The sequence below is a fragment of the Balaenoptera borealis genome (genome assembly GCF_965194805.1).
Source record: "Balaenoptera borealis genome assembly, chromosome: 6".
NCBI classification, from domain to species: Eukaryota; Metazoa; Chordata; class Mammalia; order Artiodactyla; family Balaenopteridae; genus Balaenoptera; species Balaenoptera borealis.
Genome location: NC_138863.1, coordinates 23722286 through 23741498, shown reverse-complemented (window position 1 = coordinate 23741498; position 19213 = coordinate 23722286). Strand labels below are relative to the sequence as shown.

General features: G+C 35.5%; 1 protein-coding gene across 18 annotated transcripts in view; it reads right to left on the bottom strand.

Annotated features, from left to right (window-relative positions):
- Window positions 1-19213, bottom strand: part of IKZF2 (IKAROS family zinc finger 2) — a 231203-nt gene that overhangs the window by 11458 nt on the left and 200532 nt on the right. For all 18 annotated transcript variants that reach the window (XM_082396902.1, XM_082396888.1, XM_082396893.1 and 15 more), the window contains one exon: window positions 1-19213. This exon is cut by the window's left edge and continues 11458 nt beyond it. In XM_082396902.1, coding sequence (XP_082253028.1) covers window positions 18489-19213 — 725 coding nt within the window. In that variant the 3' untranslated portion in view covers window positions 1-18488.

Below are 19213 nucleotides of genomic sequence, written 5' to 3'. Positions count from 1 at the left end.
GAATGATAGGGAAAAAAAAATAGCTTAGTGTTTGGAACAAGGGATCTAATTTGCAGGCTGAAAAGCCAGTGTTATGGAAGGAACGGACACAAATGAAAAAAGGCAAACCTGGATGATGAATAGAGTGAAGAAAGAGCCATTGCAATGTTGTAAGTAGTAGAGAATCTCTGCACACTCAAGGGAAGAAAGGAACAACATCTTTATATTAAGGATTTTCCTGGACCTCCAACTCCATACCACTGACTCTTGCATTCATCTCTGATTTTGTCCAAATCAGACTTGCCTAATGCTCATCTTAGTTCTTCAGACATCATATCTAATGCAAAATCTCTTAGTTCTCAAACTCAAAGCTTCATATTTTAGAAAATTCAGACATAAAATCAATTCTCCAGTTTTCTAAACACATTTATAACTGATTTACTTTCAGTATACTTAATAATGTAGCTGTTCAACAACTTTTTGTGTTTCACCACAAATTCTTTCATATAATCTGATTAAAACACATCCAGAATATACTACTATCTTTCCTACTCTACTCATTTTCAGTTTTATTCAGCAAAGATATACATCCCTGTGGTCACTTTCTTCAATATCATTATCTTTGTAACATCATCTCTTTTGTTTTTCTTTACTGTTTATAAATTCTTAATCCACAAGCAAGGTGGGCAGGTCAAGTGGTCTCTCCCTTTCCGCCTTTCACTTCAATCACTTTTCCACACATTTACTTTCCCTAAAATCAAATTGGCTATCTTCACTGAAAATTAAAAGTACAAAATTATCTAAAACAAAAAATATATTGCGATGATATATAATTATCTTCATATTTGTATCCCTGGATTATCACAGGTTAACTCCATAGATTTAGGCAAGCTGTTAAACTCTTTTAAGTCTCTCGTTACTCCAACTAGAAAATGGGGTGGACAGTAGCATCTACATCATATGATTGTTTTGAAGATGAAAAAAGAAAAACATGGAAATCACCACAGTGACTGTTACATAACTTAATAAAAGGTAGCTGTGGTCATTATTACAACACAGGCTTATTTATACAATTGAGTTTAACTATTGAGACAGATCAAAGATCTGCTACTGAGCCCTTGGAATGTGGCTAGTGAAATATGTCTAGGCCAAATCGAGATACATTGTAAATGTAAAATAAAAACTGGATTTCAAAGACCATGAAAAACAAAGATGGTAAAATATCTTATAAGATTTTTTATGCTAATATTAGGTATATTAGATATATTGGGATAAACAAAAACTATTATTAAAATTAATTTCACTTGTTTATTTTAAATATGGCTATTAGAAAAATTTTAAATCACATATGTAGTTTGTATTTGTGGCACATATTACATTTCTATTGCATAGCACCGTGATACGTAATAATCACAAACTCATGAGTGGGTTTAGTGTTACCTAGAAGTCCTGTCATAAACTTTCTATTTCAGGTGAAATGTTGTCACCCATAATTAACTTTATTAATTTTTATAATATATACGTATAATAGAAGAGGCTCTCTCTTAAGATTATAGATTTTAAATAATCTATCCATATATTATGATGTGAAATTCTTTCTATATTGTATTTGTAAAATGCCCTCCTACATAGCCTGCAAAAATAATAATATTGGGCAGCGCATATTTTATGTATCCAGCTAATTTATATTTGTGTGCATAGCTGAAGATTTGTATGATAATAAATGGGAAAAGTTAGTTAATTTTACTACAAAGCACGCAGGTTACCAGAAGACCAGTAACACATTGTGGTTAAAAAGTGGTTCCAGAGAAGCCTATGTAGGTAAAAGAGATTGTCTAAAAGCTCTGTCGGGCTACAGGGTTGTTCTATAACTGTACATCCTGCCTTAGTGTGACCTTGAACATCATCTGACTATGAAACCCCAGTTCCCAGTCATGTGATGATTTGGTGGTGGAGAAAAAAGGCTTATGTAAATAAATTCACCAAAAGCCTCATGGTGAGGACCCCTGTTTCTATCTCTGTAAATTGAGACAAAACCTCTAGCTCAAAATAAGATGATAATGCATGGCATATTTAAATAAGTGCAAACATACAACTATTTGTTTTACACATACATGCCACATCTATAAAAGAACAATTTTAAATGGTATTCTATTGCATACATCACAAAGAGAAACAAAAAACTGTTCAAACCTTCATGAGAGAAGGAGACACACATGACTGGACACCACCCACCACCCCAGCTGAGGTATATGGGGATTCACTCTCTGGCCAAGCGGTGGTCTGTGTCTGTGCCTGTGCCTGTTTGAGGTCTCTGGTTGTGCTCTGTTTCTCTTAGACACATTCAAATTCAGAGGAACTTAAAATTGAGGAAGCTTTCCCTTAAAATTCTTTTGTAACACAATTTCAACCTAACTTTTTAGTTATCTTTCTGAGAACTTTCCAACAGAATTTTCAAAATCTCTCTTATTTATTTATTTATTTTTTGGCTGCATTGGGTCTTTGTTGCTGTGTGCGGGCTTTCTCTAGTTGTGGCGAGCAATGGCTACTACTCGTTGCGGTGTGTGGGCTTCTCATTGCGGTAGCATCTCTTGCTGCAGAGCACGGGCTCTAGGCACATGAGCTTCAGTAGTTGCGGCACGTGGGCTCAGTAGTTGTGGCTCACAGGCTTAGTTGCTCTGCCGCATGTGGGATCTTCCCAGACCAGGGCTTGAACCCGTGTCCCCTGCATTGGTATGCAGATTCTTAACCACTGTGCCACAAGGGAAGCCTCTCAAAATCTCTCTTGAATCCCACCTTTTCTATGAGGCTATTTCTGGCCCCAAAACCTTCTCCCAGTACCTGTGTTTTGATTCTTGGTCACAGCTTTTCTTTATAATCATTTCTGTACATCTCATTCCTTCTATTGTTTTACGCATTCCTTGATAAAACTCTTCTTACACTTTACACTTTAATCCCTTGAGTTTAAAGTTTGCTTTTTTGCTGTACACTCTCCCTAGATGATCTCATCCACTCTGTGGTTTCATATTACCATATATATAGTATATGTGTGTGTCTATATATAGTATACATACCATATATTTTATATGTCATATTGTGTGAAATACCAGTATGACATCCAAGTGGGGTTTATATGAACTTAAGCTCAGATCTCTCTCCTGATATTAACCTAGTATCTTCGCTTTCCTACTAGACATCTCCACTTGGATGTCACACTGGTATTTCACACTCAACGTGTTCAGTATGTTCCTCCTCTTTCTACCCCTCAAATCTGTTTCTCCCCCCTGTGATTTTGACATCAAACAATGGCAACCCTGTGTACTTACTTTTCTGACTCAGAAACTAGGGTATCATCCTCAATATATCCTTCTTCTTCACCACCTACATACAACCAATCACCAGTCCAGCACTTCTACCTTTTAAATATCTTTGGAGTCTAAGCACATCTGTCCATTTCCAGACCACTCCCATAGCATCAGCCACCATGATCTTTTTCTAGGATTTACTGTAGCAACTTCTACTTCATGTCTGGCATCCCTCCAAACTAGTCTCATACTGAAGCCCAAGCAATTTTGCAAATCTAACCATGTCACTCCCCAATAGAATCTTCATTCGTTCTTGTTTCCCTTGGTATAGATTCAAATTCCTTGAATTAAAAAAACAAAGCCCTAATATCTGACTCTACTTACTCACCTCTCCAGTTTTATCTCTTGCTGTGTCCCTGTTCTCATCATATACTCCAGCCATACTGAGCATGCAATTTCCTGAAGGTAACCATTCATATTTATTCTCTTTCTGATTCTCCTTTGTCCTATTCCTCTTGTTCATCTGTCTGTTTTCTCTCCACCCTCCTCTCCAGGAGTTTGTAGATGTCTTCCCTCTGCATAGAACACACTTTCCATCTTTCTCTCTCAGTTTTCCACATTCATCAAATTTACTTCGATTTATCCTTTTGGACTCAGCTTAGACGTCACTTCTACCAGGATGCTTTTTCTCGCTCCAGTGCTAAATTAGGTTCCCCTTCTATTTATCTTCACGGCATTTTACTTTTACATTTATAGTAATGACTATCATGTTTTATTCCTAATTATTTGTTTTCTTCCTCAGTGTAAGATAATTTCTTTGAGTACACAGACTTGGTCATATTCAATATTATATCCTAAGCACCCAATCTGACACACTGGAAGTAACTGAATTAAAAGAATAAACTCCCTGTAGTACTTAGCAAAGTGGATTGCCTGCAGTAGACATTCTAATCCCTGAAATTTTAGATGATTTTACTAGTGAATACTGTAACAGGAACCAAACATGCACAAAAGGAAGAGATGGTATAGAAAGGAAAGGGACAGAGCTTATGGTCTCCTCAAACTTTCAAAGTAGACTCAAATTTAATTTTGGAAACAAAATCATCTGCACATTCTATTCTCTTAAAGCCTCATCCTACAGGCTAATTCTGTAGACATTTGCTTAAACTTCTCCAAGGACTCAAAGTGACCTTGCCAAGAATCCCAGAATAAATAATGTTCACAGGGCCAGAATCCTAGAATGAAAGTGTGAATATGTTGCTTCATACTTGTTTTTTGTTCTTCTAGAGCTATTTACCAAGTAATTTCTTCAGGGTTCTCAAAAGAAAAAAAACAAAAAAACAAAAAAACAAACCCTTACATCTTCAAATGATAATAATTTACTCCCTTCATCTTGACAGAATCAGGTTTAAATCTAGGTTTTAAAACGTGTACATGCTTTCATAACTATATCTCCTAAATATTCTATGTTTAATATTAATAAAATGATCAAGGACTTAGACCCATATGTAGCGTAACTTTATACTTAGAGTAAAATATCAAAAGGCCTTGCTGTGTCATGAATTAGGTGTTACTCCATATAAATCAGGCCTGTTTTGTACATAGTGATAAATGCAGTGGGATAGGTCATTCACTCTTACTGTCATTCAGATGGCCAATGATGTTGCTGTCCTTGTTTCTCAAAATTAGTTTTATTATGGAGTTCTGCCATAATAACTGGACAAATGGGATGAATTTAGATCTCACAGACCAAAACAAATTTAGAAGCTAAAGCTCTTTTCCTTTTCCAGACTATTGCATTTGTAATTTACACAGGTTCAAAATAGTGAAAATAAGTCTTACTTAAAAATGAGAAAAGTAGAAAAAGTCTTTGCTTCTGAGAAGTATAAGGGTTATTTATAACTCAGCCTCCAGAGAACTAAAGAACAAACAGCAGATAAATAGAACCCGGAAAGTTTACAAACTTTAAAATGTAACAAGTGAACAAATTATACTAGTTGTACCTTAACCCTCTGCTGGTGTATTATTATAGGTGACACTGACTGTCCAAAAGCAGCAGGCTGAGAGATCACCAGTCCTGATGCTTGAATATGCTAGGTTACCATGGAACACTAGCATTACCCAAAGCTACTTATAAACCTCTATGTGGTGACTAATAATTGTAGTTGGGTTATACACACATTGGAAATGTGGCTGGCAAGGCATACGGACATTAGTATGAGCCACGTGATCACAGAAAACACATGCCCTCCATTTATCTTGGTTATTTTTGGAGGCTTTCTTTAAACTGGGATAATTGTGCCATGTTTTCTGAGTCACATACAGGAGTATAATATAACTCATCCAAGCATATGTAACATACTTCATCTTAAAAAAAAAAAAACTACGTCATTAATATAATCTACATTGATAGAATGATATGTTAGCAAATTTTTACATGGCCTCAAAGTCACCACACAATATCAAGCTCTTCAGTGTTAAGTTTTCTATAGGTTAGAAACTATGACCAGGATAAATTACTCTAAGAAGAGTTCAAAATATAGCACAAAGGAGAATGTTATTAACACTGAAAAATATCATATTGAATATGGTGGCAGGTATCTCAAGAGGATGTTTAATAATTTTTAAAAAGCCCAAACCACATTTTTATAATTAAGGCAGAGAGTGTTTTTCAGCATACTCTAGTTTAAATAGATAATATCGGTGTCTATTTTAGAGTTGCAATTAAAAAAAAAGTGTAAGAGAGATAATAACATAGTGCTAATTCAAAAGAATTAGACAACAACTCATTTCATATCTCAAAGACCCAAGAAAGCTACTTAAATTCTTCTTGGTGAATAAAGTGCTGTTGTCCCTTTACCTGTGCCTGAAGTAGAGTTTTTCCTATGCTCATTATGTGATCAAGTGATCACATTCTTAGCTATAATCAGACTTGTCAAAACATTAAAGAAGAAAGCAGAAGACTCTGGGCTTATACTTGTAACTTGGAAAATATATTAGTGTAATACATTGGTATAGCCAAACTCTACCATTTGTTAGGATGACTACAAAGTAATTTGGCTAAGAGTTTGGAAAAACATGAGTCATTTGCTGTCCCAGTTTTTTTTTTTCCCCTTGAGTGTTATCAAATGATAGTAATATATATACATGTTACAATCTGATGCAAATAAATAAATAAAACAAGAAGGGGAGGTGGGGTGAGGTGGGGAGACAAAGGATAGACTGTTTGAAGGCCAAAATACCAGGTTACTTACTTATATTGTAGAAGACAAGGGAACATGGTGGTAGGCGTAACTACAGCAACCATTCCTGAAGACTGGGGAACTTGTCAGGTCAAAGCCAAGAAATTCCAGATGGTTGTACATGTCTCAATCCTGAGGGTACACGACATCAGGTCGGATTTTATCATAAATATATCACTCACTTCATAATGGCTAGAATTGGAACTGGAGTGAATCTTGGAAACTCCCTTAGGCTACAGAATTAACAAAGTGGTAAATTAGTAGATAGGTTTTAGCACCTAACAAGAATAAGCACAATATCTAGGCCACTTACTGAATTTGGAAGATACCATAAAGTGACAACTTATCATTGCAAACACTTGGATATCATGGCCAGGGCTTCCAGTACAAATATCTTCATATTACTGATGACAAGTTAGCTCAAGAGTTTTAAATAGAAAGGAGTTGGAAAACAAGCATAAATATTGGAAATTATATTCTGCAATAAGGAAAGAAAAGGAGTATGAGGATACGGATAGACTGATATGGATAGGCAAAGAATGCCATTAATTATGGAGGAAACTTGGTAAACAATCAAAAGCCCACACTTATTTAAATCAAGCATGAAGGCAGTTTTCAGAAGACCATGTTTAGGATAATTTATCCATCTTTAAAATTTCTGCAGAAAAATTTTAATTCCAGATTATTTTTGCCCTGCTACTTAATGCTATTTCTTAGCCTTCCTGACTGTGTCAGTGAGTTTATCTGGAATCATTCTGTTTAAAAATCACAATAAGCAAAACATTACTTATAAGGTATGACTGTTGAAACATTATTTTTTGTTATCACTACCTTATAATATTTGCTGTCTTCGTCCATTCAGGCTGATATAACAAAAGACCACAGACTGAGTAGCTTATAGACAACAGAAATTTATTTCTCACAATTCTGGAGGCTGGAAGTCCAAGATCAAGGCACCAGTATGTTCGCATTCTGGTGAAGGTCCTCTTCCCGGTTCATAGCTGGTGCCTTCTTGCTGTGTCTTCACATAGTGGAAGGGACTAGGGAGCTCTGTGAGGTCTCTTTTTTAAGGGAATTAATCCCATTCATGAGGGCTCCACTCTCATGACCTGATCACCTCCCAGAGACACCTCCTCCTAAGACCATCAAATTAACATTACGATTTCACCATGTGAATTTTGGGTGGACACAAACATTCAGACTATAAATCTGTTATTCCCCTTTATTAGTGGGGCTTATCAATCAAATGCTGAATAAACTTCTTTTGAAATGAAACACTGGACTAAGTATATACAGAATTAAGAGTCTAGTTTTAGCTTTTTCACTTATTGGGGGTGTTTATGAACAAAATCACAACAACCTGAACCTATTATTAATAAAGTATCAGGTAGCCTACAATTTCCATGAGATCTTTGAGAGTAAATTAGATAAATCCAGTTAACAACTGTGCTAATTTGTAAAGTCCTTGTAAAGAAGAAAAAGGCATAGTTAAAACTCATATTCTGGTTGCACTAAATTACTTATATTAAAAATGATTGTATTTCAGATTAATCAGAATTGTGACAGGGTGAAGAAGAACAGATAGCAAATGGTACAACAGGTTATGTTGAGAAGAGCGGGGAAAGAGAAAAAAGGTTGGTGCGGACACAGATGAGGAGGGTGGTGAGAAAAAAGCTGGAAAGAGATGTAGATGAACTACATGACGTCATGAGAAAAAACAGGGGAAGAAGGAAAAAAATAGGAAAGAAAATAAGGCCACTTACTCCCTAGACTTGGATATTCAGCTTCCAAGATACACATCCACTTTTATTGCTCTAATAGCCAAAGGCCCTAGGTCTTCCCATCCCTACTTCTGAATGGGGAATGTTAGAAACTCCCCCATCATTTGCAAAAGCTGTGTGGGCCATAGTCTCTTAAGCTTTTATATCCACCAAACCAGAACCAATACGTGGGCCCAGGGCTTTGAGATAATAGGGACTTTATTCCCATTCCCTCAGTTAAATTCTCCTACTTCCCTATCAAGGGATTTCACAAAACCCTCCCAGTGGAGACAGCTGATTCTGATCCCATCTCCATCAGCTGAGGTAAAATGACAATACGGCATGACTCTTGCCTCTTTAGGCATAGGCTTACCTAAGGCCCATTCGTGCCCCACACACACACCCTTACCTTCATTTTTACCTTTGGTTCTTCCTGTGCATTTATAACTCTTGCTTCTTTGCATATGTTCCAATGGGTCAGATGATCAGGTTCATATAGCTCTTTTAAGGGCTTCTAGAACAAACAACTCAACACCTATATGGGCAGCAGCTGTTTTTACTGTTTTTTTTTAAAAAACATCTTTAGTGGAGTATAATTGCTTTACAATGTTGTGTTAGTTTCTGCTATATAACAAAGTGAATCAGCTATACATATACATATATCCCCATATCCCCTCCTTCTTGCATCTCCCTCCCACCCTCCCTACCCCACCCCTCTAGGTGGTCACAGAGCACTGAGCTGATCTCCCTGTGCTATGCAGCTGCTTCCCACTATCTGTTTTACATTTGGTAGTGTATATACCAAATGTAACGTCAATGCTCTCTCACTTCGTCCAGGCTTACCCTTTCCCCTCCTTGTGTTTTGAGGGATTTGTCCTGTGCCTGACAGAACTTCAAGTTAGAAGTAGTTGGTCTGATCTAAGACATATTTGGGGATTACAGGGCAGCAGTAAGGACAAAAAGAAAAAGGCTAACATTTCTTTTTCTCAGACTGAGCATCTGTTTATTTTCTGGGATCTCCCTTTACTTTTCCCCATTTTTATATGGAATTATGGGTACTTTATACTCTTTATCAATTCCTCCCCTCTGCCTGTTAGGCTAGTTTATGGAGGCACCTCCCTCAAGTTTTGTGCCAAACCAGAGAAAAGCAGGAAAATTCAGTTTTACCAGTTGTTATCCTTGTTGGTCTCTCTAGTGAGAAGTTAAAAAAAAAAAAAAAATCACATCGGGAACTGTTAGTAGGGCTATTAACGAAACATGAGGTTTTGTTGAATGTTTAATAGGTCCATCTTAGTACTCCCTAATAGCAAGAGGCAGAGTTGCTAAAATGCTAAAAATGAACTTCCTTCACCAGGTGGCTCACACCCCAGGGAACCCTTGGGCTTGAGCATGTTGATAAAAGTCTTACAAGCATATCAAGATTTCAATTATTTATCATTTCTCTGACTCTACTGCAATAGAAAAATCAAGAACATATGGCAGGCTTAAAAAATCTTTTTCATTTTGCTTCTGTCGATACTATAAGTCAGGAGAATTTGATATTTCTTGCTGATCTTGAAGGGATCCTTCTAAACTTAACACTTTTAAACCTTGCTACTTCATTTGTTTGCACTTTTCCCCCACAAGGTAGGTTAGTATTTTGGATTAAAGGCTGGTCAATGAAGTAACATTTCATTTGAATATGTAGCATTTTTCATTCCCTGTGGCATGTGGAAGTGAAATTATTGGGGAATGTGATAAATATTCTTAAAATTCTAATACTTATGGATGGAGGAAAATTCTAATAGCCATCTCAAATGTGATGGTGGACTTTAACTTGGCATGGGGGATAAAAGATAGCTAAAGCTCAATAAAATGAGTTTATAATCATATGTGTTCTTTTACGTTTCCAGTTATGAAGACATTTGTAACAACAAACCTTATGTTAAAGCAAACCATATTTTTAAAATCTGAGGAGATTACGACTCACATAGTGGTGGTATAACCTGAAATGGTAGTATAACAGACAACCCATTTTTGCCTATGTGATTGAACAATCTCTATGACTTAATCCTTAATCTAATCTTGGTCTGATTCCTAAGAAATGCTGGTTTCTAATATGGTGATTGACCATTACTTGGACGGCTTGTGTAATTCACTCTGTACTCTGGAGCAAGTCACAACTTTCTTCCCTCAGGTCTTACTTTTTTCTTCTATAAATAGGGGATAGGCTCTGACATACATACCTTTAAGATTTGTTTTAAGGGTAAAATAAGATATATATGAAAACTGCCAGGAGAGAAAAGAGAGGTCATCCTTAACAAACCATAGGTTACTTTGTTCTCTGCTTTGGTGGACTACATAGTAATGATGGAGGTTTCTGATCTCACAGGTACCCAAATCTCTGGGTCAGGAAGCATGACATGTATACACGATGGCAATGATAACGTAAGCCTGATATGATTCAATAGTTCAGGTTTCTGTATTTGAAAGATGTGTTTGTGTACAGAATTTTCGCCAGAAAGTTTTTATAGCAAACTTTTTATGTCAGAAGTTTATTTTATTGGTAAAATATTAAATAATATACAGAATTAAAAACTGCACTTACACTTCTGAGAAGAAATAAATCTTGGACAAATTATATGCTTGTTCCTGAGATTCCCTAAATTTATTCCAGTAGCTGTGCACTCAGACAGTACAAACCTTTATAATATAATCCTTTTCACAAAGTATTACAAAGTTTCTGCAGCTTCTTTAGTTGTACATACATACAGACACACACTCACACATGCATATACAACATTCATACACGTATACACAATACCCACATACATGCTCAGAACATGTATGTGTGTGCATTAAAAACAAAGAAAATACAAGTCCCACATTTTAGTCTGCAGTGACAAAACTGTTAGCGGAGGTCTCCAAACTGGTATATAGCAGAGTGACTTGTCACACAGCTGCAAAGACTGTTTCAGTATTTCCATAGTAAACCTCATTTTCTGAGGTATGGTATTTGAGCCTTAAAAAAACTACATTACACTGAGCAAACCTGACATACAAGGTCTGGAATTTTAATTTTACATATATATTTATATATATATATATCTTTTTTAAACAATAGTTTTTATTTTCCCAAATTATTAGTTTGAAAAAAATGAGGTTTACTGGTTTGACCTATTTATTTTTCGCTTCTAAAACTTAAAATATCCTAGAAACTGTCAAGCAATTAGTTTTTAAAGTAGTCTAATTACCTTTGGTATTGTTAAAGAAAAAAAATCTAAAATGGCCAAGACATATACTGTACAAATGCAGTAACTGCCTTTAAAAGAAATGCCAAAGAAATGTTATCTTTTAAACCAAATATGTATTTACATTACAGCAGTTTTACTACAGGGACACAGGTATAAAAAAAAGAAAATCAGAATACTACATATAAATATGTATGATATGAAAAATACCTCTTACTTAAGTTTGTATGAAAACAGGAGTGCTCCAAATATTTCTTAAAAATTTTCTCCAATAGGTGATAGGTGTTTAAAATTGAGCTAAGTGCTTTACTTTTATTTTAAAGTTCATTTCCAAAAGGAGAATAGAGAAATAAAAAAATACTAGGTTCTTAATTTAAAACACTGGGTAAGGGTCTAAGAAAAAAATTCAGTCTCTAAGAATTTCAACTTTAGGACACATTTCTCAGGCAAAAGATTACTAATTGCAATGAAAATTTAGCCTAAATAGAGATACCATGAGATTAGACCAGTAGTTTCCACATTCTCTAATCTTTTGTCTGTGGAGTGTTTTTCTTTTTGCTTGTTGTGTCCTTTAACTAACATACCATAATTTTCAAGGGTTTCTTTTTGTCTTTAACTAACGAAAGAAAGATAAAAATAACCATAGTTTTTAAGACTTTAAGAAAAGTATTGCACTTGTACAGAAAGAAAAGAAAACATCTTTTAAACTAAATAGCAGAAGCAACCATTCTGGGATTGCAAATAACACATGGTCTAAAAGGTCAACTATTAGGAGCAAATGTGGAGCCTGGAGAGCCCACTCCAAACCTGGAATATTATTATAGAAATGTTAAAGCATTTTCTCCCAACTGGGAGATAGTTAAGACTTTTTGCTTCAGATTTTTAACATCTTTCTAAATTCTTGCAAAAAAATTGTTTAATCTCTCATAATACACATTTTAGGAAGAAAAGCAAATCAGAACACAAAATCCAGCAAAAAAGGAAGGCAAACATATCATGTTAATATGATTACATAATCTCTGAAGTCATATTTTAGATGACTTGAAAGTGAAAGTGAAAGTAACACAAGGGTTATATACCTTACTAGTTTTAATCCAACTACCTTTTTTAAAAAATTATAAAACTACACTTGAGTATAAAAATATGTCAGCGGATTATACAGCCAACAAAAATCATACACAAAAAATTAAGACTTAAGAGACCTATGAATTGGAAGTAAGAGTTGACCTAATCCTCAAACTAGTAGGGGGAGAGACAGGCAGAGATGTCCAGAGACAATGATGGAGGGAACGTGGACAAAGAAAAGAAAAGAGGTGGAGAGAGTAGGCAAAATTTAAGAGATCACAAAGAACTTCACTACACAGAAGGGGAAGTGATTTATGTTAAAATCTGAGCGTGCTTGACAGTCAAAATGTTTTATCACAGTTTCAGAAATTGAACTACTTAAAAAAAACAAACACAGAAGAATAAAACAACAAAAAACAAAACCCAGAGTCCTTCCCTTGTTACAGTGTATTCATTTTTAAAAAAAATCCATTTCCAGTAAATTAAGTAGAATCCTGATAAGTGCATAGTTGGGGATTCAGTGACCTCCACCCGTTCAAGAAGCTTTTCTTACTGTGTGTCACTTGAGGTAATTTGAAGGGCCCGATTAACTGCAAACTGGCTTATCTGTACCTATATGAAGTTTTATGCTGTACTTTATGTGGCTTAGCAGAGGGCCTCTAAATTTTATATTTTATTCACAATAAAAAGGACATCTTAGAAAACTAGTCATTCATGTACCACTCTCTGTATGGGATAAAGGTTAATTCACAACAAATTTATACAGAAAATATACAAATGCAATGTTACCGGAGAAAAACCCCGTAAACAGAATTAGGAACTTATTTCTAAGAGTGTGTGTGAAAAATATCCACAAACTTACAGTACAGCAAGAGAAAACTAAAAGGCTAAAAATACAATGTTACATAAAAACCGTATGGAAATTCCAAAATTTTAGGTTTCTGCAATAAATGTAAAAATATTCAAGATGTCATTATTTGGCCTAGCGCAATACACTATGATAAAAAGAAACACTAGCATATCACAGCTTCTTGGTCATATGACATTTGCTTTGAATAACAAGCAGCTCATTTTTTAAAAAGCTGTCATATTTTAACACATCCATTGCAAGTAATACCCAACCATGGTAGGAAACCATTTGAGATTATGCTTTGGAGAACAGCAATGCGATATGACTGTTCAGTTTTGTTTTGTTCAAGGAGAATTAATTACCTACTTCTCTACATCATTCCACAAAACATTAACAGGTTAGAAGACAGAAGTTCTAAGACTAGCAGAACACTAGTCTACAGGTGAAATTCCAAAACAATACTATATTTTATTGACCAAAAATTCCACTAATAAAGCCTTGTATGATATTAGAACTTATTCTTCCTTAAAAACAAAACAAAAACACATACCACAATGCAATTCACAGCTACAATTTCCCTCTACTTCATATTTTACCTGCATAATCTTGTAATGGTATTCAGAAATATTATCAAACTAAAAAGATATTAACATCTGGTTTCAAAGTTTCCTTTTACTTTAAGCAGATAAGCTGAAAGTCTCTGTACTGGAAATTCCTCTAACAGTTTTGACCTAGGAACGCAAAGAAGAATTATATAGTAATCAATTTTAAGTGATTTTTAAAAACACACAATAAAAGTGTGGTAGAGCTACAATGGCTAACCAACACTCTCTCAATGCATTTTAAAAAGGCACCAATATAAATAAATTTTATAAGTATTTAATACATTAAATTCAGGATCTTAAGACCAGTTACTGTATATTTTAATTATCTTGCAGAAACTGGAGGTTTAAAAACATTTCTAAGATAACTTTCATATATACAGACTTTAATTTCACCGCTCCCCCCCCATTCTTCTTTACTTTTGCATTTGGGGAATTTTCTGTTTTAGAATATTTTCACACAGATAGTACTTACTAAAATATATATAAAATATAACTAAAGATGACCACAAATGTAACTTATCCCTTTTTGTAAAATGAACAATTCAAAGTTAAAAAATAATGTATCCAGTACCTCCTATAGTCTTAAGTTCTGTCTTGAAACCAGGAGCATATAGTTTTTTATTTGTATTTTTGCAGCCTTTTCTGTTCTTTTTCCACCATAAGGAATCACTTTAAAGATAACATTTGGGAAGTAAGTAAAACATCATTTTCATCTAAATGCCTTCACTGATGTAAATTTTGTCAAACATTTATAAAATATCATAAAACTTCATGGTTCTGTGAGGTCTACAACTGAGACACAAAAACCATAAATCAAAACAATACCAAGCTCACTAAAACATTCTTGTTTTTCTCCATTTGTCAACAAGTAAAAGTTGAAAATTTTTCTTTTCTGTATCTTCCTATTCAAAAGTAATTTGTGTTTCTTTCACTTTGGAGGTTATATCAAATCAACTTAAAGCTTTTTTTATTTTTGATTTGATTTGTTTTGATTTGTTCTGTAAGTACACAGTAAAGCCTCAAGGTTTAAGTTGAATAGTTGCAACTAGTCCTAAAGACACACTAGTAACTTTAATATTTCTCAGTATAATCTGGTAAAGTAAACCTACTAAGTTGCTCAGGTATTAACTATAATTTTAACTCTCTATAGGCTCTGGAAACACATCTGATCACTCTGCTTTTTTTCATGAATTTTCTTTAAAAGAATGTGTGTGTATGTGTACTATGATGCATGTATATAGCTGCTTGTATGTATGTAGGAGAGACAATCCCTACTTTTAGCCAAATCTGAATCCTAGTCTCTCGTTCTCCCATTTTGTCCCTCCAGAAAATTCTCAATGGCATGTTTCAACAACTCAAAATCTCTTCCAATTTGCTTACTGGTCACTTTCACTATTTTAACAAGCCAGATTAGAATGGCTTTTTAAAAGTGATTGACCACTATCAGAGAGAGGCAACACATTTCTCTAACAGGAGCTGGAGATAAAATTCTGGGCAAAATTAGGGCAAAGCAATGTGATGAATTTTTGCCAAACTGGAAAATACAGAAGCTAACCTATTTTCATGCCCCTCAAATAATCTGTAATGGGAAATCTCACCTAAATAAACTGGGCATATAACTGTTATGTAAAACTTGATTTATTTGGTGTCTGACTCTCATATCTATTTTTAGGTGCTACCACCTTGCATATTTCCTTTCGTGAAGAAGCATGCAAATATAGCCATCCAGGGTTTCCCAGAAGCACTGTGTCCACAAAAATTCTGTCTAAACTACACATTTGAATTGATCTTGTCCTCATTTGTCCCTGCCACACCCTGAGCCATCTTTACCTCTTTTTGTTCCTTATATAAAGCTAAGAAAGTACAAGTACACACTTGTAGCAAATACACTCTCAAAAGTATTAAGTCCTTTCAATAAAAAAGATTCTCAAAAAGATGAAATCAGAAAAGGAGAGTGCATTAGTACTGTCCTCATGGGGGTACTATACAACTCTGTAGGTCCACCTAAATTCAGTTTCATCCCAGGGCAGGTAGGTACATGATTGTTCATACACTGAAAATAAAAAATAGTAACCAGGAAAAAAATTCATAGATGATGCCAGCAGAAACTCACACATAGCCAAAGTTATGAACATATTGACTGCCATCCAAATATTTCCTTAAATTGTAGTAAAACACAAAATCACTAACCTTAAATTATTTACCTTCCTCTAAAAGGAAAAAAAAAATTAAATTCCAATTATTTATGAGTGGTTGGGGCAGGTGGGTGAGGAAGTCTCAAAGACATGCTTCACCTTTGAATACACTGTATGTTCACAATGCGGTAATGTACCAAAGCATGCAGGAAAAGTGACAGTGGACGTTCTCTTTAAAACATTTTGCATTTCTGTTTTGGTGCCTTCTCTCAGAGTTAAAGGAACAATTTAGACATTTCTTCAGAAATAATTACCACAGAGGGCTAGTAAAAGAGAGTTGCGTTGTAACCATTTTTGCCTAGCTCTAGCTGTGTCAGTGCTTAGAAGCTGCTTACGCAAGCAGATGGTAAACTAGAAAATGAGTGAAGAACAGTACTGGGGCCAGATCTGCCTATCTGTCCACAGTTCTCTAGTCTTGCTAATTCTCACATCATTCTTGCATCATTAAGAAACACAGTTTCAGCATCCCATGTAATGATTTTTTTTTACAGCGGTTATCAGCTTAATGTAACTTTAGTATTCAGAAATGGTTATCAGATAATCCAGTCATGGTCAGGCCTGTCCTCCCTAAACACAGGCAGTAAGTTCCCCCTCCAAGGGTGCCCCCCAAGATGAATTTAATCAGTTTCATTCAGTTCCTCCCCTCTAGTGCTGTTAAGACTGCAAAGAAAAAGCAGAGGCGCACCCATATAAAAGAAATTAAAATCTGTACATGAAATATGGCAACGTATGTATGAATTAAAAGAAGAAAAATTCTGCAGTAAGGGATTGAGATTCATTTCTGACAAGAACTTATAAATAGTTGCATGTTTTTGAGACAGAAAAATGTGGATGTGGACACAAGCTTGGAGGTTCAGTCACATTCTGGACTCCAAGAAAAAGGTAAAAATAAGTTTTGTTTTTCTGTCTTATCTCTAGTTAATGTACCGGTTACAAAGACGTTCCCTTTTCCTTGTACCAAAAAGTGGTAAATATTATTATTGAAGAAATACTAGAATAAATAGCCCTAGTTCCATAATCTTATGGGGTTCAAGTTACCACATTCAGGTCAAATTAGCAATTGCTCTGAGGAGATTTTGAAAGAAATAGCCTATGGCAAGATTTTTATAGACCTTCCACTAGAAGAGTAAAAGATGAACAGACTATGGACAAAACACTGGGTGGTCACAGCTTGAGAAAAACCAGTGAAAAGAGAAATACCAGAAAAGGGATTTCTGAGTGGACTTTTTTTTCCCCCTACTGTTAGCCTAATTATATTTTTCTGCTGACTGGTTAACACTGATTAAATGCTGATAAAGTGACAATCGTAAGCATACTTTTAGAAAGAGATACATATACTATGCTGCCATCCCATTACAACTTTAAAAGAAAACTTCCCAAATTTAAGAAAAGCAGAGGTCCCTTCTGGAAACTATTGACTGCCTCTTAGCCGCTCTTAGACCATATGTTATTCTGAAAACTAGATAAAAATACTATTCATTAAAGGTGTTAAAAGTAAGGCTGCCAGGGTGTCTATAAAATGCCAGTCATCAAAACTATGGAAAAACAGTGCTTAAGTTTAGAAAAATAAGATCCTAGGACCTCAGATGTATTTGTAGCTGTCCTTAACTACCTGTAGTTTAAAAGTTTTGCTATATGGTACAGTGTACAACATACCATATTATAAATTCTATGGAATTTATGGGGAGGTAAACATAGAACCCACAACAACAAGTCTTCCAAGGAGTTATCACTGAAAATAATGTGTTTGTGTTCCATGATCTCTAGAGGGAAAAAGAAACAGTTTACATTTTGAAACAAATTCTTCTTTGAACAGTAAAATTACTTATCCCATTTTAAACTGTGAAAGTCCTACCCAGAAAACGCTAATCTTTCCTGCCTTCAATCATAATCCTGAACATCAGTGGCAAATTAGAATACTTAGGTGAATCTTTACAAATCAAGTGATTATGTTTTTCTCAAAGCATGATATACCTTAACATCTATGCATGGCAGAAATGAACTGCTCTTCAATTCCCATAAAATAAACAAGCCAAGTTGTCAAGAAACAATATCCCATCCCTTCTCTCTTCTGTTTCTTCCTTATTGTAATTAGGCAGAGCAAATGACACTGCGTCCACAAAATAAGAATTAATGACAGTAATAATATTAAAAAAAAAAAGGTATGTCAACATCTGAAGAAGGTGGGATTGTAAGTGCAGTATTTCTTCATGTGCAGTTCATTACTTCATAGGGGTCCCCTTTGGAATGAAAAGGCCTAGTGGAATGTGTGCTCCCCTCGAACAATGTGTGATGAAAACTCATAACGGTCCTGGCTTCTGTAGCCACAGATGTTGCATTCCAGTGGGTCCCGGTAGCCATGGCAACCCATGTGAATGGTGTACATGACATGGTCTAGGAAAAGGACTCGACAGTGCTCACACTTGAAGGCCCTAATCTGTTCTCCTTCTCCATTAAAGACCTTGTAGATGTCCTTCAGCGAGCCCTTAGGAGCCTTGGTGGTATCCAAAGCCTTGACATCCTCCTTCATGTAAGCTGGGCTTTGTTTCCTCTTGGGATTTAAGGCTGGGTTTCCTTGGTAGGACTGGTGGTCATCATGGCTGCTTTCTGAGTCAGTAGAATCTAGGCAGCTATTGCTGGGAGAGGCCTCTCTTTCCTGGGGTCGACTCTTTGGTCTGATGAGAGAGATAGGGCCATCCATGTTGTTTTCATGACTATCGGAGGTTTCCCTGCTAATGGGTCTTTCTATCCTATTTGGATGATAGACCTGAGAATAAGCTGAGCTTATAACTGGGGCCACCTCAGCGATTGTGCTTGGTGGGTGCTGCATCAGAGGGTGAAGGGCCTCAGCTCCAAGGTAGGTGATTGCATTGTTGATGGCTTGGTCCATCATATGAGACTGCATCAGCTCAGCCTCCTTCTCATATGTTAAGTTCATATCAAAGTGAATGTCTGGGTAGCTGAATCGCATGAGCTTTTCCC